Raw genomic sequence first — 19,833 nt, 5'->3', positions numbered from 1 at the left:
CCCTATCCCTAATACCAGGGGTGTTGTGATCTTCCTGCACACAGTGCCATATCCCTGATACTGGGAGTGTTGTGATCTTCCTGCACACAGTGCCCTAACCCTGATACCGGGAGTGTTGTGATCTTCTGGATCTGGATCTGCTGGAAGCAGGCGTAACTTTGTGCGTGTCGGCCGGCAGCCCCGCTCCGTCCTCCGGTCCCGGGGGCTGGTCCGGAGGCCTCGACCACGCCCCCGGGCCGGCGCCACGCCCCCAGGCCCGCCCCCAAAATGCCACGGCCTGCCCCCGAAACGCCGCGTCAGTAGGCCCCCGCCCCCGACACGCCCCCTTACAAAAGCCCCGGGATGTACGCGCGTCCCGGGGCTTTACGCGCACTGGCAGCCTATGCAAAATAGGCGCGCCGGCGCGCGGGCCTTTGAAAATCCGCCCCTAAATGTCTAGCTCTAGCCAACTAGTTAAATTAAGTGCCTAGATTTAGCTGCTCAGCAGGGTAATATTTTCACCCTGGCAGAACTTGCTGTCTAACTCCTTAATTAAGTTGCTAGTCCATCTGAATATCAGCCCCCATACCGTTATTGTCCTCCTTTCGGTTATTTTCCTTTTGCTCTGTATAACAATCCTTGTGACATTAGACACATCGCGTCACCCTCTATTGCTTCAGGTGCAAACGTTTCCCATAGGCACAGAATGGGAGAAAAGCTTTAGTAAATCAGGCCCTTAGATTGTAAGCCCTCTGGGGCAGGGAAATACCTCCTGTACCTGAATACAATTCACCTTGAGCTATCAATGAAAAGCTAAATCTATAAGAAAGATAGAAAGAAAATACGGATGTATCTATAAGATCCCAAACTTATTTTAAAAAGTCTTACCGGCACAGCATCATTTCTTGTTGCAATTTCTAACAAGATGATGGCGTAGCTGCAAGAAAATGTGCAGATTATTACATTTCATAAACAAACTGTGAATGAGCCAAACTAAAAGCTATAAGTATTTTAAAATTATTTATTTTCTATCTTACAAAAGGAGGGCAATTTTCAAAATAACTTCTGCAGGTACAGTAATCCGCTATGGAACATCTTCATGATTTTAGTGGAATATAATGAACTTGTGCGAGGCGATATTCCAATCTGGCTTCTAAAGTATTGGCCCTAGTAAGGCGCCGTTGGCAAATTTTATCCATGCATTCGTGTTTTCAATTTTACACTGCAAAAAACATTAAAGAAGAAGTAAGCCATCCTATTCCGGGAAGATCCTCCTATACTGGATCTACCAGGACACTGCGCATGTGGTCCATGCAACTTATGTCAAGTCGGAATGACCGGTCCAATGTGGAGAAATCCTACAGCTGGATTCACAATACACTTTACAGATGCTACTGACTGCAGAACTAGCAACGTGGTTTACTTACTACAGTGCCCATGCAATCTATTTGGTGTGGGTCGCATCGGCCAGGCCATTCGAGTCAGACTTATACTGCTCAGAAGCTGCATTAATGCAGATAAAAACACAAGTACCAACTGTCTAGCAATGCCTCTCACATGGACAAAGTTTTTCCCAGTTAAAAAGGACATTTTTGGAAACTATATAGCCATCCCTTCAAGGAGGCAATACTTTACATCTCCTTGATAAATGGGAACAATTTTTGATTTACACTTTGAACACAGTAACTCCTTAAGATTGAATGAAAGAGTAGACTGGTACACATTCAGTCTTTTTAGAATGTATGTGTTCTAGGGATGTGAATCGTTTTTTGACGATTTAAAATATTGTTCGATATATTTTAAATCGTCAAAAATCTTTAGGGCCACGATACAATACCAATTCCCCCGATTTATCGTCAAAAAATCATAAATCGGGGGAAGGGGGAGGGCAGGAAAACCGGCACACTAAAACCCCCTAAAACCCACCCCCGACCCTTTAAATTAAATCCCCCACCCTCCCGAACCCCCCCCCCAAATGCCTTAAATTACCTGGGGGTCCATCGGCGGTCCGGAACGGCCTCCTGCAATTGAATTGTGTTGTCTTCAGCCAGCGCCATTTTTCAAAATGGCGGCGCAAAATGGCGGCGGCCATAGACCAACACGATTCGACTGCAGGAGGTCGTTCCGGACCCCCGCTGGACTTTTGGCAAGTCTTGTGGGGGTCAGGAGGCCCCCCCAAGCTGGCCAAAAGTCCCTGGGGGTCCAGCGGGGGTCCGGAAAACGATCTCCTGCCGCGAATCGTTTTCCGTACGGAAAATGGCGCCGGCAGGAGATCGACTGCAGGAGGTCATTCAGCGGGGGTTCCGGACCGCCGCTGAATGACCTCCTGCTGAAGACAACACAATTCAATTGCAGGAGGCCGTTCCGGACCGCTGCCGTTCCGGACCGCCGCTGGACCCCCAGGTAATTTAAGGCATTGGGGGGGGGTTCGGGAGGGTGGGGGATTTAATTTAAAGGGTCGGGGGTGGGTTTTAGGGGGTTTTAGTGTGCCGGCTCACGATTTTCACGATTTTCACGATACTTCAAACACCCAAACGGCAACAATACGATTCCCTCCCCCTCCCAGCCGAAATCGATCGTTAAGACGATCGAGGACACGATTCACATCTCTAATGTGTTCTCTTTTGAACCAATTTCATTTTTTATCTCACAAGAGCGCCTTCCACCCTCCTGTCATCAAATCAGACTCAGCGTGCTTTTCATTTCATATTTAAACGCTCAGCAGTCAGCGCCCAAGTTGGCGCCCTTTTAAATTTAAGTACAACCGAATGTGCCGTCTTAAGCAAGTATGTTTATGGAAAGTCGTAATGTAAGTGAATCATTGAGTTCAATTGACTGCATTTAGATGTGTCCTTATTGCATATTTTTGTGGCTTTGTAAACTGAGTTTTGAAGGTTTCTCTTGTATCTCTTATGCAGAAACACTCAAACTACTGAGCTAGTGTCCATTTGTTGTTGTGCATGCTGTGTCAGCTTCTTATAGAGGGGGCTCGCTATACAGATATTCATTGTATAATGTGCCAGTGAATTTCTGCTTTTACTTCATGAGCAATCAGTCTGTGGTTTTGTTTTGTTTTTTAATTATGATAAGTTTGTTAGCTGATTTGTGCAGTAACCCTAATGGATGGTGGAACCTCTGTGCAGTTGCACAGCTAGAATCCGCGATTCCTCCTCGGCAATACATTTTAAACCTGCAGTTATCATCTTTGCTTAATTCAGTATAAATGTTGTATGCATATGTACTCTAACTCAGCCCAGTCCTGGGTACATAAGGAAATGAAATGTCATCTGACTCACTGAAGACTTATTCATTTGTAGCTGCATGATTTTTTTTTTATATTCTGCTTTTTTTTCTTCAGGCACTTCAGAGCATATAATCCAATAAGATGCCTTTTTTATATGACCCTAATACCTAAAGGGCTAGATTTTAAAAGCCCTGCACGTAAATCCTGCCGGATTTATGCGCGCAGGGCACTTGCGCGCCGGCGCACCTATTTTGCATAGGCCGCCGGCGCGCGCAAAGGCCCGGGACGCGCGTAAGTCCCGGAGCTTCATAAAAGGGGCGGGAGGGGCGTGTCCGGGGTCAGGGGGTGGTCTGGGGTGGGTCCGGGGACATGGTGACGGTTCAGGGGCGGGCCGGGAGGGCGGTCCCAAGTCCCCTGGCACTACGGTCTGTGCCGGGGTATGCCGAGGCGGTGCACGCAAGTTACGCCTGCTTCAAGCAGGCGTAACTTGCCCAACAAAGGTAGGGGGGGGGGGATTTAGGTCGGGCTGGGGGATGGGGTAGAAGGGGAAGGGAGGGGAAGGTGGGGGGATGGAGAAGGAAAGTTCCCTCCGAGGCCGCTCCGATTTTGGAGCGGCCTCGGAGGGAACGGAGGCAGGCTGCGCAGCTCGGCGTGCGCAAGCTACCGATTTTGCGACACCGGATTTTATAAGATACGCGCAGCTACGCACGTATCTTATAAAATCTGGCGTACGTTTGTTTGCACCAGTTGCGCGAACAAAAGTACGCGTGCATACTTTTTAAGATCTACCTCAAAGTGATTATAAGAGGAATTTGTGAGTTACTTTTTTGTATACTCCTCTCTAAATTTGATTCAGCAGGATCCAAAATTCTTGATATAACATAGCTAATGCAAGTTAGCATTTTAGTTGAAACAGACCTCAAAACTGGGTCCATTGTCACTGTGTATAGCCTGGAAGAGAGTTGTTACAGATGTTGACTTATAGGCTGATGCTACCTTGTCACTGATCGCTATAGTTCACTGTTTTTCTACTTCCTGTCTCTGATGTTATTTATTTATTTGATTTATATTCCACTTTTCAGGGGGGTGAGAAAGTCTGCCTGCACATTGTCCACCCCAGCTATGTGCGAGGCCGCCAACCGGACTAGATGTCACTCTGCCCACGTCATGAGCCTTTCGGCCTCCCAGGCCACCGACCGGCTCCTGGTTTCCCCTTGGTGGTTAATGTAGGCTACCGTCGTTGAGTTGTCTGACAAGACTCGCACCGCACACTGGGCTACCAGAGGGAGAAAAACACGTAACGCCAGGCGTACCGCCCTGATTTCCAATCGATTGATTGACCACGTCGCCTGATAACTTGTCCAACGACCCTGAGCGGATTGTGACTGGCAAACTGCTCCCCAACCAGTGAGACTGGCATCCATCGTGACTATTACCCACTGCGGCTCCTCCAGGTCTATCCCCTGTAACAAGTGGGCCGGAATCAACTACCAATCGAGACTGGACCTGGCTAGTTCCATCAGTGGCAAAGGCAGGTGAAACTCCTCCGATTTCGGATCCCACCAAGAAATCAATGCGCGTTGTAATGGTCTCATATGCGCATTGGTACTTGGTTCCATGGCATTTACTCTGGAGGGAACCACCTCCAGAGTACATGCCATGGAACCAAGTACCTGCAAATAATCCCATACTATGGGCGGGGTAAGGACATGAGCCAATGGATCTGTGCCACTAACTTGAGCCTCCTCTCCCGAGTGAGGAAGACCTTGCCTACCAAGGTATCGAAGTGTGCTCCCAGGAAGTAGAGAACCTGAGATGGTACCAACTGGCTCGTGGCAAAGTTGACCACCCAACCAAGGGACTGGAGCTGGAGTAGAACCTTGCTCACTGCTTCCCGACAGAGGCTCTCCGATTTGGCCCAGATGAGCCAAATGACCAGGTATGGGTGAACTAAGATCCCCTCCCGCCGGAGGGCCACTGCTACGACTACCATTACCTTGGTGAAAACCCAAGGTGCTGTCGCTAAGCCGAATGGAAGAGCTTGGAACTGATAATGCTCCCCCAGGACCATGAACCGGAGAAAACGCTGAGGGCGCTCGCGTATACCGATGTGAAGATACGCCTCGGTCAGATCCAAAGAGGCCAAATATTCTCCTGAGTGGACGGCCGCAATGACCGACCATAGAGTCTCCATGCAAAATTGGGGAACCCGAAGTGCTCGGTTGACTGCCTTGAGATCCAATATTGACCAGAAGGACCCCTCCTTCTTCGGGACTACGAAATAGATGGAGTACCTGCCGGCCCTGCGCTCCTCTGGAGGGACCGGAACAATAGCCCCCAGGAATTTCAAGCGACTCAGGGTTTTCCCGACTACCTCTTGCTTGGCCAGAGAACCGGCGGGAGAAATCAGAAAAAGATCCCTTAACGGGTGGGCAAAATCCAACTCGTAACCGTGGGCGATGATATTGAGGACCCCCTGGTCCGACGTGATCCTGACTCACTCCTCGAGAAACAGGGAGAGATGACCTCCCACCATTGGAACCGGGGAGAGGGTCGGAACACCTTCATTGGGACTGCTTACCTCCGGTGGCCCCTTGAGAGCCTCCCTCCCGAAATGGCTTCTGACTGTCGGGCATGAATAGCAGGTGGCCGCGACTGCCAAAATCTGCGCTGTCCACGGAAATGGTAACGCGCTGCCCCAAAGGGCCTAGAAGGCTTAGGCTTGTCTTCTGGCAATTTATACACCTTATTCTCCCCAAGAGACTTAATAAGGGTGTCAAGCTCCTTCCCAAACAACAATTTTCCCTTAAAAGGAAGATTGCCCAACTGAGTTTTGGAAGAAATGTCCGCGGACCAGTTCCAGAGCCAGAGAAGCTGTTTAGCCAAAACTGCAGTGGCCATGTTGCGTGAACATGCCTGCAACAGATCATATAATGCATCCGCTGTATAAGCTACCATGGACTCCATCCTATTTGCCTGATCTGCTTCCTCTGGCAGCAACACCTGTGATGTGAGCATTTGCTGGACCCACCCGAGGGTTGCTCACTGCATGAGGCTACTGCAGACCGCCGCTCTAACACAGAGTGCTGACACTTCAAAAATGTGCTTGAGGAGGACTTCTAGCCGCCTATCCTGTAAGTCCTTAAGAGCCGTCGCTCCTGTAACAGGAATGGTGGTCCGCTTGGTGACCACAGTAACCGACGCATCCACCTTGGGAATCCTGAGGATATCCAAGGCTTCCTCGGGTAAAGGGTAGAGTTTGTCCATCGCCCATCCCACCCGCAGGGTCACATCCGGAGATTCCCACTCCCGAGTGACCAACTGCTTAAGCATTGGGTGGAAAGGAAAAGTTTGGGGCAGGGCATGCAGCCCCGAGAGTACTGGTTTCCCCTTAACTGGCTCCAAACTGGGGACTGGTGCCTCCACTTCCAGTTCCTCCAGGACATAGGGGATCAAGAGATCCAACTCCTCCCGGTGAAACAGCCGAGAAACCCGGGGGTCAACCCACTCTACTGGAGCGGACTCATCAACACTCCCATTTAGGTTTTGGAGGAGAGGATCCAGAAAAGATCCCAAGGGAGCAGGATCCGGAGCCCCCCCCCCCTCAGGGGCCAAAAGGGCATCCAGAGACGTGTCCCGCCGCGCAATCTTTGCGGGAGGGGGCTGCTCATCCTGCTGATGAGCTTCCGCCTCCAAAAAATCCCTATACATAAGTAAAATAAATTTTGAAGAAAAAACTGACTGGCCCTTTAAGGGATCCGATAGGGGAGGGGGAGGAGGAGGAGGAGGGGGGAGGACTGGGCTCCCCGAGGGGGCAGGCCCCGGATCGTGCGGTCGAATGGGACTCAGACTGGGAGGAGAAATCGGAGAATCCTCTCCCCCAGTCGGCAGGCAGGGCTCTGACAAAATGACTGCCATTCCTGCGCGCGCCGGCAACGGACCCGGATGCGTTCCGCACCTTGAGGCAAAATGTGCCCAAAATCAACCCCGGACGAGCCTTCCTCCCCCGGGGAGGCAGCAGCCGCAAACCCCGTCCCACGAGAGGCGCAACCCCGCCTCCCCACATACTGAGCACGATAGCCCTCGTGGCATCCGGGTGGGGAGAGGTGTGTTTCCAAACAGCGCGGTAGGAAAGAAAAAAGAAGAACTTAAAATACCCTGCCGACTCGCGGCCTTCTGGAGCTCTGGGAACGCTGCAGCACCCAAGGAAACTCGTCTCGGGGTGCCAAGGGGAGGGACCGGCCCACTGGTTAATTGAGATGTGCTTCATTTTTTACTACCGGGTCGTTTTTTGAGTCGGATGCTTCGAGGTAAAGTTCGGTTTTCCTCGGTTAGTTTTTTTGACAAACGAATAAAATACTAAGAGAGAAAAACAAAACCAGCTCAAAAAACGACACGGGAAACAAAGCTTAAAAATAACCACCCCAAGCATTAAAACTTACTATAAAAATTAAATACAAACTCCCCCCCCCCCCAATCCCTCCCCAAGACTTACCAACATCCCTGGTGGTCCAGCGGGGTCCCGCGAGTGATTTGTAGCTCCGTGCCCAGCGTGCCTGCCTCACTCAGAATGGCACCAATAGCCTCTGAATTACTATGTCCCAGGGGCTACCGGCGCCATTGGTCAGCCTCTGTCACATGGCCATCAGTGCCATCTTGTGCTCCTACCATGTGACAGGGGCTGACCAATGGCGCCGGTAGCCCCTGTGACATAGTATGGGCAAAGGCTATCGGCACCATTTTGATTACTGGCAGCCGACAACGAGATCGCTCCCGGACCCCCACTGGACCCCCAGGGACTTTGGGGCTGCCCAAAAATACTGAGGGATCGCAGGTGGCACACCAGGTTAAGAGGGGTGCCTTTTCAGGTTTTTTTTCTCTGATTCCCTCTGCTGGAAGGGAGACACAACCCAGCGGTCTGGACTGATCCTGGTACGTACAGGGAATTGTTGCTTAGTTTTAATATTTTAAATCTTATTTTATTATGTATGCAACTTTGTAATCCGCACTGGACAAATATTGTATTTGGAAGTAGTGGAATATAAGTATGTTAAATAAATAAAGGTTATGGTCCAGAAGAAAGGGCATAAGAACCAGCATCCATACTCCATGTTCTGAGAGTGGTCAAGAGATTCCACCATCTCTTCCCTCACAAGCCTAGGATTAGGCAACTGTGGGGATGGGGAGAGAGAGCTTAAGAGGATGTGTACTGAAGAATATGTCTGATTAAGATAACCAAGAATACCCAGACTCCTCTGCTGTACTAGCCTGTCAGAGGTGAATGAACTTTGAGAGACTTTCTGACTATCACAGATTCAAAGGATGCAGAAGAGTTGGGAAACTGGTAAATCCTGCAAAGCTTATAATTACAGGCCAGGAAGGCATCAATGACTTGCAGAGAATCTCTGAGACAGATTTGCTGGCAACAAAAGGAGAGAGGCCTATTTTAATGGCCACATTTACTTCACAATGCAGGGATACTCGTTCTGCAGGGAAATCAGGATGCAAGCCTTTATCTTGCAAATGCTGGTTTCAATGACCTGAAACCAATTTGAATGAATCCTGGTGCCAAGCTCTATTCAAGACCCAGACTGGGAGGTGTTTACAATAAACAAAGAAGAACAACAGAAGACAAGAAGAGAATACTTGCATCAAAGCCAGTATGATACAGGAACTTGTTTACATTGGGAGGAGGAACAGGGTTAGAAGAATTCTTAGTTGAGGGAGGTCCTCACAAGCATTTCCTATACAGGATAGATTGTCATGACAAACAGTATCATGTGTTTGTGGGCGGTTACACTTTTCTGGAAGCTTCGAGAAGGTTGTATTTAATTATATAAGTTAGAGCATGGCAGAGATTCAGGGAGATGCTACTTATTACAGATAGAGGGCAGATTGCATCTCACAAGAACACTTGTCTTTGTCTGTCTTTTGAAAAAAGCCAAAATAAACTAAATTTTAAAACCTCTTGCTGAATTGCAGTGTTCTTGTGCCCTAAGCTATGAGTCCCCAAATTAGACAGTACTGTGATGCCTCTTACCTCCCCAGCAGCACCTTATGGCCATGGCACCTTCCTGTGCCGAGCTGCATCCAGTGGCGTTAACTAGGAGGCATACTGCATTCCCTGAGCCTTTATAGACCCTGCATCCGGGACTTCCTGTGGCACTGGCTGATGAGATATAAGGAAACTCAGTGCACCTAGCCAGGGACTCAGCAACAGGTCTGCATGTGGATTCCTCTAACTAGGTGCTGTCGTCGCTCCTGATCCTGACTCCTGTTCCTGCTTTTCTGCCTTCCTGTTCAACATTTTTTTTGCCTCCATTCCAGATCTTGCCTGCTTCCCATCTTGATCTGTTCCTGTTTCCTTGCCTGCCCTGGTTTCTGCCTCCCCTGTTCTAACGTCTCATTTTTGACCCAGCCTGACCTTAGCACTGCTTCACTTACTGCCTGCCTTGATCTTAGCTTGTCTCCTTGTCTCTGCTTGAATTCCACCAGCCCTGATCTCAGGTGTCTCCTCATTTCTGCTTGAATTCCACCAGCCCTGACCTTAGCCTACTTTCTGTCTCTGCCTGGAGGCTAGCTGCCCTTCTGTAGCTAGTAACAGGTCAGCATCCGGCTGCCAGAGTCTGTGCTCACATGAACTAGGCTGCGCCAATCTGATAGTGTTCCAAGAGCTCAACTTCCTGAAATGTGACAAAATGTATAATACAAAAATACTTTCTTGAATTGTACTTATTTCATAAATAAAGGAACACGCAGATTTCACCTGATTCCTCATTCAAGCTTTTCATAAGACTGCTATGCAGAGTTTCCTGTAAATGTGAGCCAAATTAATTAAGTTGAATTAGAAAATAGCCACTGCTATTACTAGCAACAGTAACATGGGATAGACTTAGTTTTTGGGTACTTGCCAGGTTCTTATGGCCTGGATTGGCCACTGGTGGAAACAGGAAGCTGGGCTTGATGGACCCTTGGTTTGAGCCAGTATGGCAAGTTCTTATGTTCTTATTCCATTATGGATATGGATGGAGATGGGATTTTGGATGCTTGGGCATAATATGATATAAAAATATAGCTCCTATGTGAATCATACAGAGATTCCAAATAAAGGGAACTGTAAGCATTGAGGCTCCCCCTCTAATTTATGCCTTATTTCTCCAGCTTTGGAAGGATAAATGTTGCATGCGAATGATTTTCTAACTGAGATTAGCACATTTCTTTAGGACGGCTGGTAACATTCTATTTGATCTTTGCTGCATGTTAGCCAGTGATACCCACTGTAAAGCAGAACACCTTGCACTCAGTTTCAGGGGGAAAATATCAATTATCAAATTATGCAGCGGGAAAACAACCATTAGCATATTGCACAACTAAGCTTATTATCTTGCATAGTAAAAATAGGCAGTTCCAGGCCACCACCTTTTCAAAAGAGAATTATTTCCTCATATTTCCTCCGAGCATTCCACCCTTCATCTGTGTATCACAATCTCTCATCCTTGGGTTTCTCTTACTATCAAGAATGCATTTTTAGTTCTTTATGCTTCTCGGTGTAGTTTTTGTGTGGCAAGCCCGGCAACATTTTAGTGACCCTTCTCTGTACTACTTCCATTTTTGTTAGGGTCCTCACAGTTCAGCCTCCAGAACTGATCACGATACCCAAGGTGGGGGTAGGAGAGGGATCTGACTTGTGACCTACAATATTACCTCCTTAGCCTTGCTGATGATAGCTCTTTCACATCTGAGCATTCTATTATTTTCCCTTAAAAGTCACACCAAAACTGTATTTATAATTTATGCACAGAACATTAAAACTTGGAAAATACCTGTACATATCTGCTGCGTGAGAGGATTCGGAGCTGGGCACCGGAGGTCCTTCAGGTGGCAAGTACATCTGCAGTAAACGTTGCTGGTATGTATTTGATTCTTCAGAGGAATCTTCTTTTCTGTATGACTGCAATCCATAATCTGTCATCCAAGAGAGTGTAACAAATGCTTATTAGGTATTTATTTAATTAGCTGTTCTACTTTATCTGGCGCTAGCAATAATTTGGATACATACTGTGTTTTTCAACCAAACTGGGGTCCTAGTATCATTTCAGAAAAATACATGCGGCCACAAAAAGGGATGACCTAATGCATTGCATGGCTTATACTGAAGTTTCCAAAAGAGAAAATAAACTATATGATTATTTATTACCATTGCTACTACAGTCACCAGTATGGTATTTATTCTGTTCTACAGAACTATAAATCAGGGTGAGCATATTGTACAACATGTGCCAAGGTCTCATACAGACTATAGGATAGAAAGATCTAAATGTCTGATTGCTATACAGTAGTTTCTAGGAGAGACCATACTACTTCCATGTTACATTAGATGTGATTCTTATGAAGCTACTCAGTAGTAATAAAACTACACATAGTAACATAGTAAATGATGGCAGAAAAAGACCATCTGGTTTATCTAATTTGCCCAGTAATTCTGCCCACACAGCTAAGGATACAGCCCAGCTGCCACCCATGGAGTATGACTATCTGCAAGATTTCTCCTTATCCAGGAAAGTCGTTTTAGTCTTCCTCTTTGTACTTCCTTATCTTGGTTAGAAGAGCCTACAAGATGCCTATTCTTCCAGCATGCACTTTTCCCATGTCTAGCCACAAGAGTCTATAATAATCTAAATGGGCAGTAATACTAGCATGACTACTGCCCAAAATCTGGCCTCTTAAAAGTCCCCTGCATAGCCTACCAGACAGACCCAGCTACATAATTAGCAGGTTACGTTGTCCAGAATATTCAGCGGGATAAACAAACAGCTGATTATACTCAAATAAGATTATCTGGGTATGTTTGAATATAGCTGATTAGATGTAAAGTTATCTGTATATATATACATGTACAATTTTAACTTAACCGACTTTATTCAAATTATATAGCCAGTTACGTGTCTGCACAAGAAAAAAATATACCAGCAGGCTAACAGCCTGATCCCCCTCTCCTATATCCTACTATAGAAAAGAATAAGTAACAGAAACATAGAAACATGACGGCATAAAAAGACTGTATGGCCTATCCAGTCTGCCCATCCGTCCAATTAATTTAGCTTTATAATTAGCATCACTTCCTTAGAGATCCCTTTATCCCCTGCTTTCTTGAATTCAGATACTGTTTTTGCCTCCATCACTTCCACTAGGAGACTGTTCCACACATCTACCATCCTCTCTGTAAAGAAATAATTCCTAAGATTATTCCTGAGTCTACCCCCCTTTCAACCTCATCGCATATCCCCTCATTCTAAAGCCTCCTTTCTGTTGAGCCATAACACACAAACCACTTCTGCCTTCCTCCAAGCCCTCCAAAGTTACAAAAAATGTTGCAGGCCTGTTGGCCTGAGAAGCCTGCCATCCCACTCCTCATATAATAAACTAAGTAATTATATACAAAACTGAGTAATTATATACAGAATTAAGTAATTATATACAAAACTAAGTGAGTGTATACATATATTGATCTAGATCATTGAAAACAGATGGATCAAGTCATTGAGGACAGCAACAAGGAGAAGATAGGTAGAGGGCTGTATAAAGGAGTGAGTATCAACTAAGCATACTTGAGGATATGTTTGGAGTTAAAATCAAGAAAAATTCCATGACAGGAAGATTATAGGTAATAGCTTTTGGAGAAGGCCTAATTCCAGAAATAGTGACTAAGAAGGGAGAGAGGTGATCAGGCAGGCGGGAGACTGTAAGTGGGTAAGGAAAGGTTGTTCATGTGTAAGCCTGCTTAAAAAGCCAGGTCTTGAGGTTCTGTTTGAATTTTTTTGGGCATGGTTCCTGGCGGAGAGTAGAGGGCATATTGTTCCATAGGAAAGGACCAGCTATGGAGAGCGCACAGTCTTTGGTGGACATGAGTTTGGTAAGTTTAGGTGAAAGTGTGTGTAATGTAGCCAGATATTGGATTCTGGTGGCTCTAGCAGGGGTGCGAAAAGTGAGGTACTCTTTGAACCAGTTCATATTTTGGTTGTGAAGAGATTTATGGATGAGCATGAGAGTCTTGTATAGGATCCATGATGTGACTGGTAGCCAATGTAGATGTTTGAGAACATGGTCATTTCTGTGGACATTAGTGAGGATCCAGGTGGCGGAATTTTGGAGCATTTGGAGGGGTTGGGTAGCATTTTTGGGAAGGCCTAGGAGAATGGCATTGCAGTAGTCAGTTTTTGACAGTATGAAGGATTGAAGTATTGTCTGAAAGTCATTGAGATGTAAAAGGGGTTTCAGTTTTTTTAACGGTGGAGCTTGTAAAAGCAGGTTTTTAAGATGGCGTTGATGAAGTTTTTTAGGGTGAGATGGTTATTAAGGGTGACGCCGAGGCTACGTACATGTTGTGACACAGTGATGTCAGTAGGTAGATTGTTAGAAAGGGGGAGGTTTAGGTTAACATTGTGGGGTGAGATATGTAAGAGCTCAGTTTTAGAAGTGTTGAGTGCCAGGAAGTTGTTTGCAAGGAGGGTGCTGATTGCAGCGAGGGCAGTATCCCAGGTCTTAAAGGCTTCACACAAAGTGTCCTTAACTGGAATAAGAATCTGTACGTCGTCCGCATATATGAAATGTGGAAGCCCAAGATTAGAAAGGAGATGGCAGAGGAGAAGGAGATATATATTGAATAGGGTGGAAGATAATGAGGAGCCTTGCGGGATGCCTTGTGTCAGGTTAGTTGGTTTAGATTCACAGTTTCCAATTTTTACACTGTATTGCCTGTCGTTAAAGTATGATTGAAACCAGCGAAGTGCAATGCCGGAGATGCTGATTTCTTTAAGGTGTTCTATTAGAATGGCATGGTTGACAGTGTCAAAAGTGGCAGATATGTCAAGGAGGGCCAGGACGAACGATTGTCCTTTGTCCAGTCCTTTTACGATGTGGTCAGTGAGAGAAATGAGGAGGGTATTGGTACTGTGGTGTTTTCAGAAACCATATTGTGAGGGGAAGAGTATGTGGTGTTCGTCTAAGTAGTCTGTGAGTTGGTGATTAATGTTTTTTTTCTAGGATTTTAGTTAAAAAGGGAAGGTTGGATATGGGGCGAAAGTTGGCTGGATCAGCAGGGTCAAGGATAGGTTTTTTTAGGATAGGTTTTACTATGGCTTGTTTAAGTTGGTTAGGGACTGTGCCCAGTGTGATGGATCTGTTGATGATGTTGGAAATAGGTTTGGAGATGATGTTAGGGATGGCAGGCTATGTACCTGTGCTCCCAATAGTTGCTGGATGTGCTCCCAGCACATCCAGCAACTATTGAACTCCCTGGCTTGTACTGAACTCCCAGCGGTCACGAGGGATTTCGGGATGCTGAGTGGGATGGGTTTGGGGAGGGAGGAGAGGCCTGGATTCTAAATTCATTTTGGGTTGGGTTTGCAGGGGGGAGGCTTCTTGGGCCAGTAGGACCACAACACTTTTTGTAACGTCTGGGGGGCTTATGGGGAGAAGGAGGAGTTCAGCTAACTGAATATCAGAGTTACCTAAGTAAGGGGGTCATTTATCAAAATGTGCTAAGGCTTTTTCGCACGCGTTAAGGGCTTAGTACATGCAAGCCCCGTTAATGCATGGGATAGCACCATATCGTATGGTGCGATGCAAATATGGAAAAGTTAGGGGCAGGGTTTGCCTGTCTGTGAAGAGCTATTGCACAGACTTAACAACACCTTTTTGAATTGTGTTAGCTGCCATGACCAGGTTTTATCACCTTGCATGATGTCTGAGAGAGAGAGAGAGAGAGAGAGACTGGCCATGATGTCATCTCCCTAGATAGGTATTTGTATCCCTATGGTAGGCCCACCTAGTAACTCGAGGTGAGGTTTAGGTATCAGTGTAGGGGGTTAGGGGCCACTTTGACATTCAATATTAGATGTACGAACAGAGCAGTGGTCTCTTGTGAACATTTGATGACCCATGGAGTGAGGAAACTCACTCCAAGATGAGATTTGGGCAATGTTCTCTCCATCTAGCTTGATGGACTCTCTACCTGGGTAACATCAAGCTAGGTGGAGAGAACATTGTACAAATCTCATCTTGGAGTGAGTTTCCTCACTCCGAGGGTCATCAGATGTTCACAAGAGACCACTGTTCTGTTCGTACATCTAACATTGAATGTCAAAGGGGCCCTAACCCCCTACACTGATACCTAAACCTCACCTCAAGTTACTAGGTGGGCCTACCATAGGGATACAAATACCTATCTAGGGAGATGACATCATGGCCAGGCTCTCTCTCTCTCCCCCCTGTGGTTATATGTGGGAAATACAGCAGGTCTGGCTCCTATCACAAAGTCTGATAATGTTCTCACAATTTGCACTAACTTAGCTCTTTGCATAGGTAATTAGCACAAATTGCAATAAAATGAATATTTGTGTAAGCCATGCCCCTTTTGCTATCACATGCGATAGTTACCACATTTTAATAAATCTAGGTCAAAGTTATCCAGCTTTGGAATGCCTCCATTTTATCCAGATACATTTTATCTGGATACAGGAGTCAGATTTTCAAACCTCAGGGTTTCTCCAGCTAACTCAAGTTATTTGGACAAACCCCTTTGAATTGTAACTTCAGTATGATCTAAATAACTACTATTACTAATGAGCCTCCCTGGGTACATAGCCTGCCAGACAGACTACGAATGCTTAAATATATCATTAGCTCATGCATTCTGCTCTCACCACTTTTATTATCTAAGGATCTGTTGTGCTTATCCTATGCCCTCTTAAACTCTGTTACTTTTTTAACCACCACCACCCAACCTGGGAGGGTATTTCATGCTTCCACTGCCCTTTCCATGAAAAAATAGTTTCCTGATGTTTCTCCTTTGCTTACCCTCTCGGAGTGAATTTTCAAAAGAGATTTTGTGCATAAAAATAGCATGTATATACATATATGCTATTTTATATCATTTGAGAGTATCTACATGTTTTTGGTTTCATGCATACATTTTAGTGAGGAAAAAAGGGTCAGTCTAGGGGTGTTCTGGGGCAGAGTTCTGAAGTACATGTGGTAGTTAGTTGCTATTTTGTAAGAAATATATACAAATACTTTAGTGAACCTACTCATACATTTTTATAACAACTGACTCATGCAAGTGAAATCAAATTTGTCTTAATTACCTTAATTGCAAATTCTCAGCTTTAAAAAAATTGTGTCAGAGCATAAACGCTTGTGTCTTGGGATAGCAGAGTTGGTAATCTGCCTGCACATGCTTTGTGCTAGCTGTAACTCTACAACTCCTTTGCAGCCCTTAAAGAGATAGCACATAGTTTGCAGTCGTGCAGTATCACAAGCGACACCGCATAAGATTTCATTGTCTCTTACTATAGGTGGGCTACATAGTCTCCCCCTCCAAAAAACAGAAAAAAACCTGGCATCCTTGACAGGTGCTTTAGTCCACAGTCTACATATTGGCACATATTTGCTTAACTACTCTCCCATCATGTTATTATAAGAACATAAGAACATGCCATACTGGGTCAGACTAAGGGTCCTACAAGCCCAGCATCCTGTTTCCAACAGTGGCCAATCCAGGCCATAAGAACCTGGCAAGTACCCAAAAACTAAGTCTATTCCATGTTACCGTTGCTAGTAATAGCGGTGGTTATTATCTAAGTCAACTTAATTAATAGCAGGTAATGGACTTCTCATCCAAGAACTTGTCCAATCCTTTTTTAAACACAGCTATACTAACATACAACAGTTGCATAAATGTACACACTTCAGAATGGTTTTCTTGGTATGATTGTTTTATCATCTGTGAGCAGATAATCTCTATGGCAATTGCACTAAAAAATTGTCAGATCTGCTACGTAATTCTCTCTCTCTTTTTAGTTTTTATGATCGTGGGGATGACTCTGCATTCTTTACTATATCTACTGATTTGTTTAAAGTTTGCTCCTCTCCTAATGAAAATAAATAGGGATGTGAATCTTTTTTTGACGATTTAAAATATCGTCCGATATTTTTTAAATCGTCATTAATCATTAAAGAGCGCGATACAATAGAAATTCCACCGATTTATCGTGAAAAAATCATTAATCGGGTTAGTGCACACTAATGGGAGTTAGGACACAACCTAAAAATCCACCCCGACCCTTTAAAACCACTCCCTTAGCCTCCACCACCCTCCCGACCCCCCAAAAAAGTTTTAAAATTACCTGGTGGTCCAGTGGGCCCCGGGAGCGATCTCCCGCTCTCGGGCCGTCGGCTGCCACTAATAAAAATGGCGTCAATGGCCCTTTGCCCTTACCATGTGACAGGGTAACCGTGCCATTGGCCAGCCCCTGTAACATGGTAGGAGCACTGTACGGCCGGTGCCATTTTTAAAGATGGCGCTGTCCGTCCACTGGATGACCCACACCATTTTTAAAGATGGCGCCGGCTGTCCACTGGATGGCCCGCACCATCCGTCAGTTGATTTGTCAGTTTGTTAACATTTTGTCCTTTATTCTTTGTGAGCCCCTCCCCCCTGCCCCTTGGTCCAGCCTATGAATTACTATGATTGGGATAGGGAGTACCACATGAGAAATTATATAGTCTACTCGCTAGCTAGTTGGGACATCTCTCTGGGTTGTTTTTGAGTTTTAAGATTTTTTTGTGGTAGGAACCTTGTGAAAGTCAATATACTCCCTGGGCTCAGGGAATGGGGAACCCTGTTTCTGAGGCTGTGCAGGTTAGGAAAGATCTGCCCTTCGAGGTGACAGTGACCTGCTGCAAGGAGGAACTCCAGTGTTAATCTTGTTTAAAAGGGAAAAGGAGATTGAGTTTTAAGATCCAGAAGGAAGATTGTTTCTGGTTGCCCTTTCCTTCCTGCATTGGAGCAGGGTACGTCACCTGCATCCAGGGATCGCTCCCATCAGGGATTCAATGGAGAGACTGTGAGAAACCTAAAAGATCCTGAAGATCTGCTAATTGTGAGTAAAAGTACTATAAAGATCATTGAGGACCCCCGTCTGGAGGCTTCAGCCCCTGGGGGCAGAGATAGGTTTGGACTCTGTGCAGAGACAGAGGGGTAGATTTTATAAATGTACGCACGGGCGTACTTTTGTTCATGCACCAGGTGCGAACAAAAGTACGCTGGATTTTATAAGATACGCGCGTAGCCGCGCACATCTTATAAAATCCGGGGTCGGCGCGTGCAAGGGGGTACACATTTGTGCAACCTGCGCGCGCCGAGCCCAGTGCGCGCTGCCTGTTCCCTCCGCCTCCCCTTACCTTCCCCTCCCTTCCCCTACCTAACCCAGCCCCCCGGCCCTATCTAACTCCCCCCCCCACCTTTGTTGGCAGATTTACGCCTGCGGAAAGCAGGCGTAAATCTGCGCGTGCCAGCTGGTTGCTGGTGCGCCATCACCCGACCCGGGGGCTGGTCCAGAGGCCTCGACCACGCCCCTGGGCCAGCGCCATGCCCCCGAAACGCCGCGTCACTCGCGGCACGCCCCCCGACACGCCCCTCCATGCAAGCCCCGGGACTTACGCATGTCCCGGGGCTTGTGTGCACTGCCGAGCCTATGCAAAATAGGCTCGGCGCACGCAGGGGGGGGTTTGGGGTAGGTTTTTGGGGGGTACACGCGTATTGTACGTGCGTACCCCTTTGAAAATCTACCCCAGATATTTTTTACATTTTTACCAGTTTGGAAGGAGTCTCCCGCATCCAAGCCCTAGCGGCTAGAAGTTAGCTTGATGCTGGTATAAGATATTCCTGCACAAACAGACGAAAGGAACCGTTGAACTAAATGAACATTCACAGGAGTTTTACATTTTCACATCATGTGTCCATCCTCCCCATGGTTACTGCAGAATGATTCTACCCTGGAAAAGTGATTATCTTTGGAGTATGCTTTCTTTTTTCCTACAACATGCTGTCTTCAACAGAGTTATTTATAGAGATGTGAATCGTGTCCTCGATCGTCTTAACGATCGATTTCGTCTGGGAGGGGGAGGGAATCGTATTGTTGCCGTTTGGATGGGTAAAGTATCGTGAAAATCGTTAAAATCGTGAGCCGGCACACTAAAACCCCCTAAAACCCACCCCGACCCTTTAAATTAAATCCCCCACCCTCCCGAACCCCCCCCCCCCCAAATGCTTTAAATTACCTGGGGATCCAGCAGTGGTCCGGAACGGCGGCGGTCCGAAACGGCCTCCTGCTATTGAATCGCGTTGTCTTCAGCCGGCGCCATTTTGCAAAATGGCCGCCGCAAAATGGCGGCTGCCATAGACCAACACGATTCGACTGGAGGAGGTCGTTCCAGACCCCCGCTGGACTTTTGGCAAGTCTTGTGGGGGTCAGGAGGCCCCCCCAAGCTGGCCAAAAGTTCCTGGGATTCCAGCGGGGGTCTGGGAGCGATTTCCTGCCGCGAATCGTTTTCCGTACGGAAAATGGCGCCGGCAGGAGATCGACTGCAGGAGGTCGTTCAGCGAGCCGCTGAACGACCTCCTGCAGTCGATCTCCTGCCGGCGCCATTTTCCGTACGGAAAACGATTCACTTTGAAAGTGGCAGTTTTACACTAAGAGACTCGTGAAGTGGGTAAGACTATAACTTCCTTTTTTTAAAATGTTCTTGATTCAGATTCTGCTTTAAAC

The 19,833-nt window shown here is 46.5% G+C and overlaps 1 protein-coding gene across 1 annotated transcript in view; it reads right to left on the bottom strand.

Moving 5' to 3' along the window:
• Nucleotides 1-19,833, bottom strand: part of LOC115098645 (atrial natriuretic peptide receptor 1-like) — a 264,895-nt gene that overhangs the window by 72,435 nt on the left and 172,627 nt on the right. Inside the window, exons 12-13 of the mRNA XM_029615400.1 lie at nucleotides 11,047-11,188; nucleotides 868-916 (exon numbers count right to left, since the gene is read on the bottom strand). Of these exons, the coding sequence (XP_029471260.1) occupies nucleotides 868-916; nucleotides 11,047-11,188 (191 nt within the window). The remainder of the gene's footprint in view (nucleotides 1-867; nucleotides 917-11,046; nucleotides 11,189-19,833) is intronic.

The sequence above is a fragment of the Rhinatrema bivittatum genome, chromosome 1, assembly GCF_901001135.1.
Source record: "Rhinatrema bivittatum chromosome 1, aRhiBiv1.1, whole genome shotgun sequence".
Classification (NCBI taxonomy): Eukaryota; Metazoa; Chordata; class Amphibia; order Gymnophiona; family Rhinatrematidae; genus Rhinatrema; species Rhinatrema bivittatum.
Note: the sequence above shows the minus strand (reverse complement) of the source record. Positions and strands in the feature narration are given on the sequence as shown.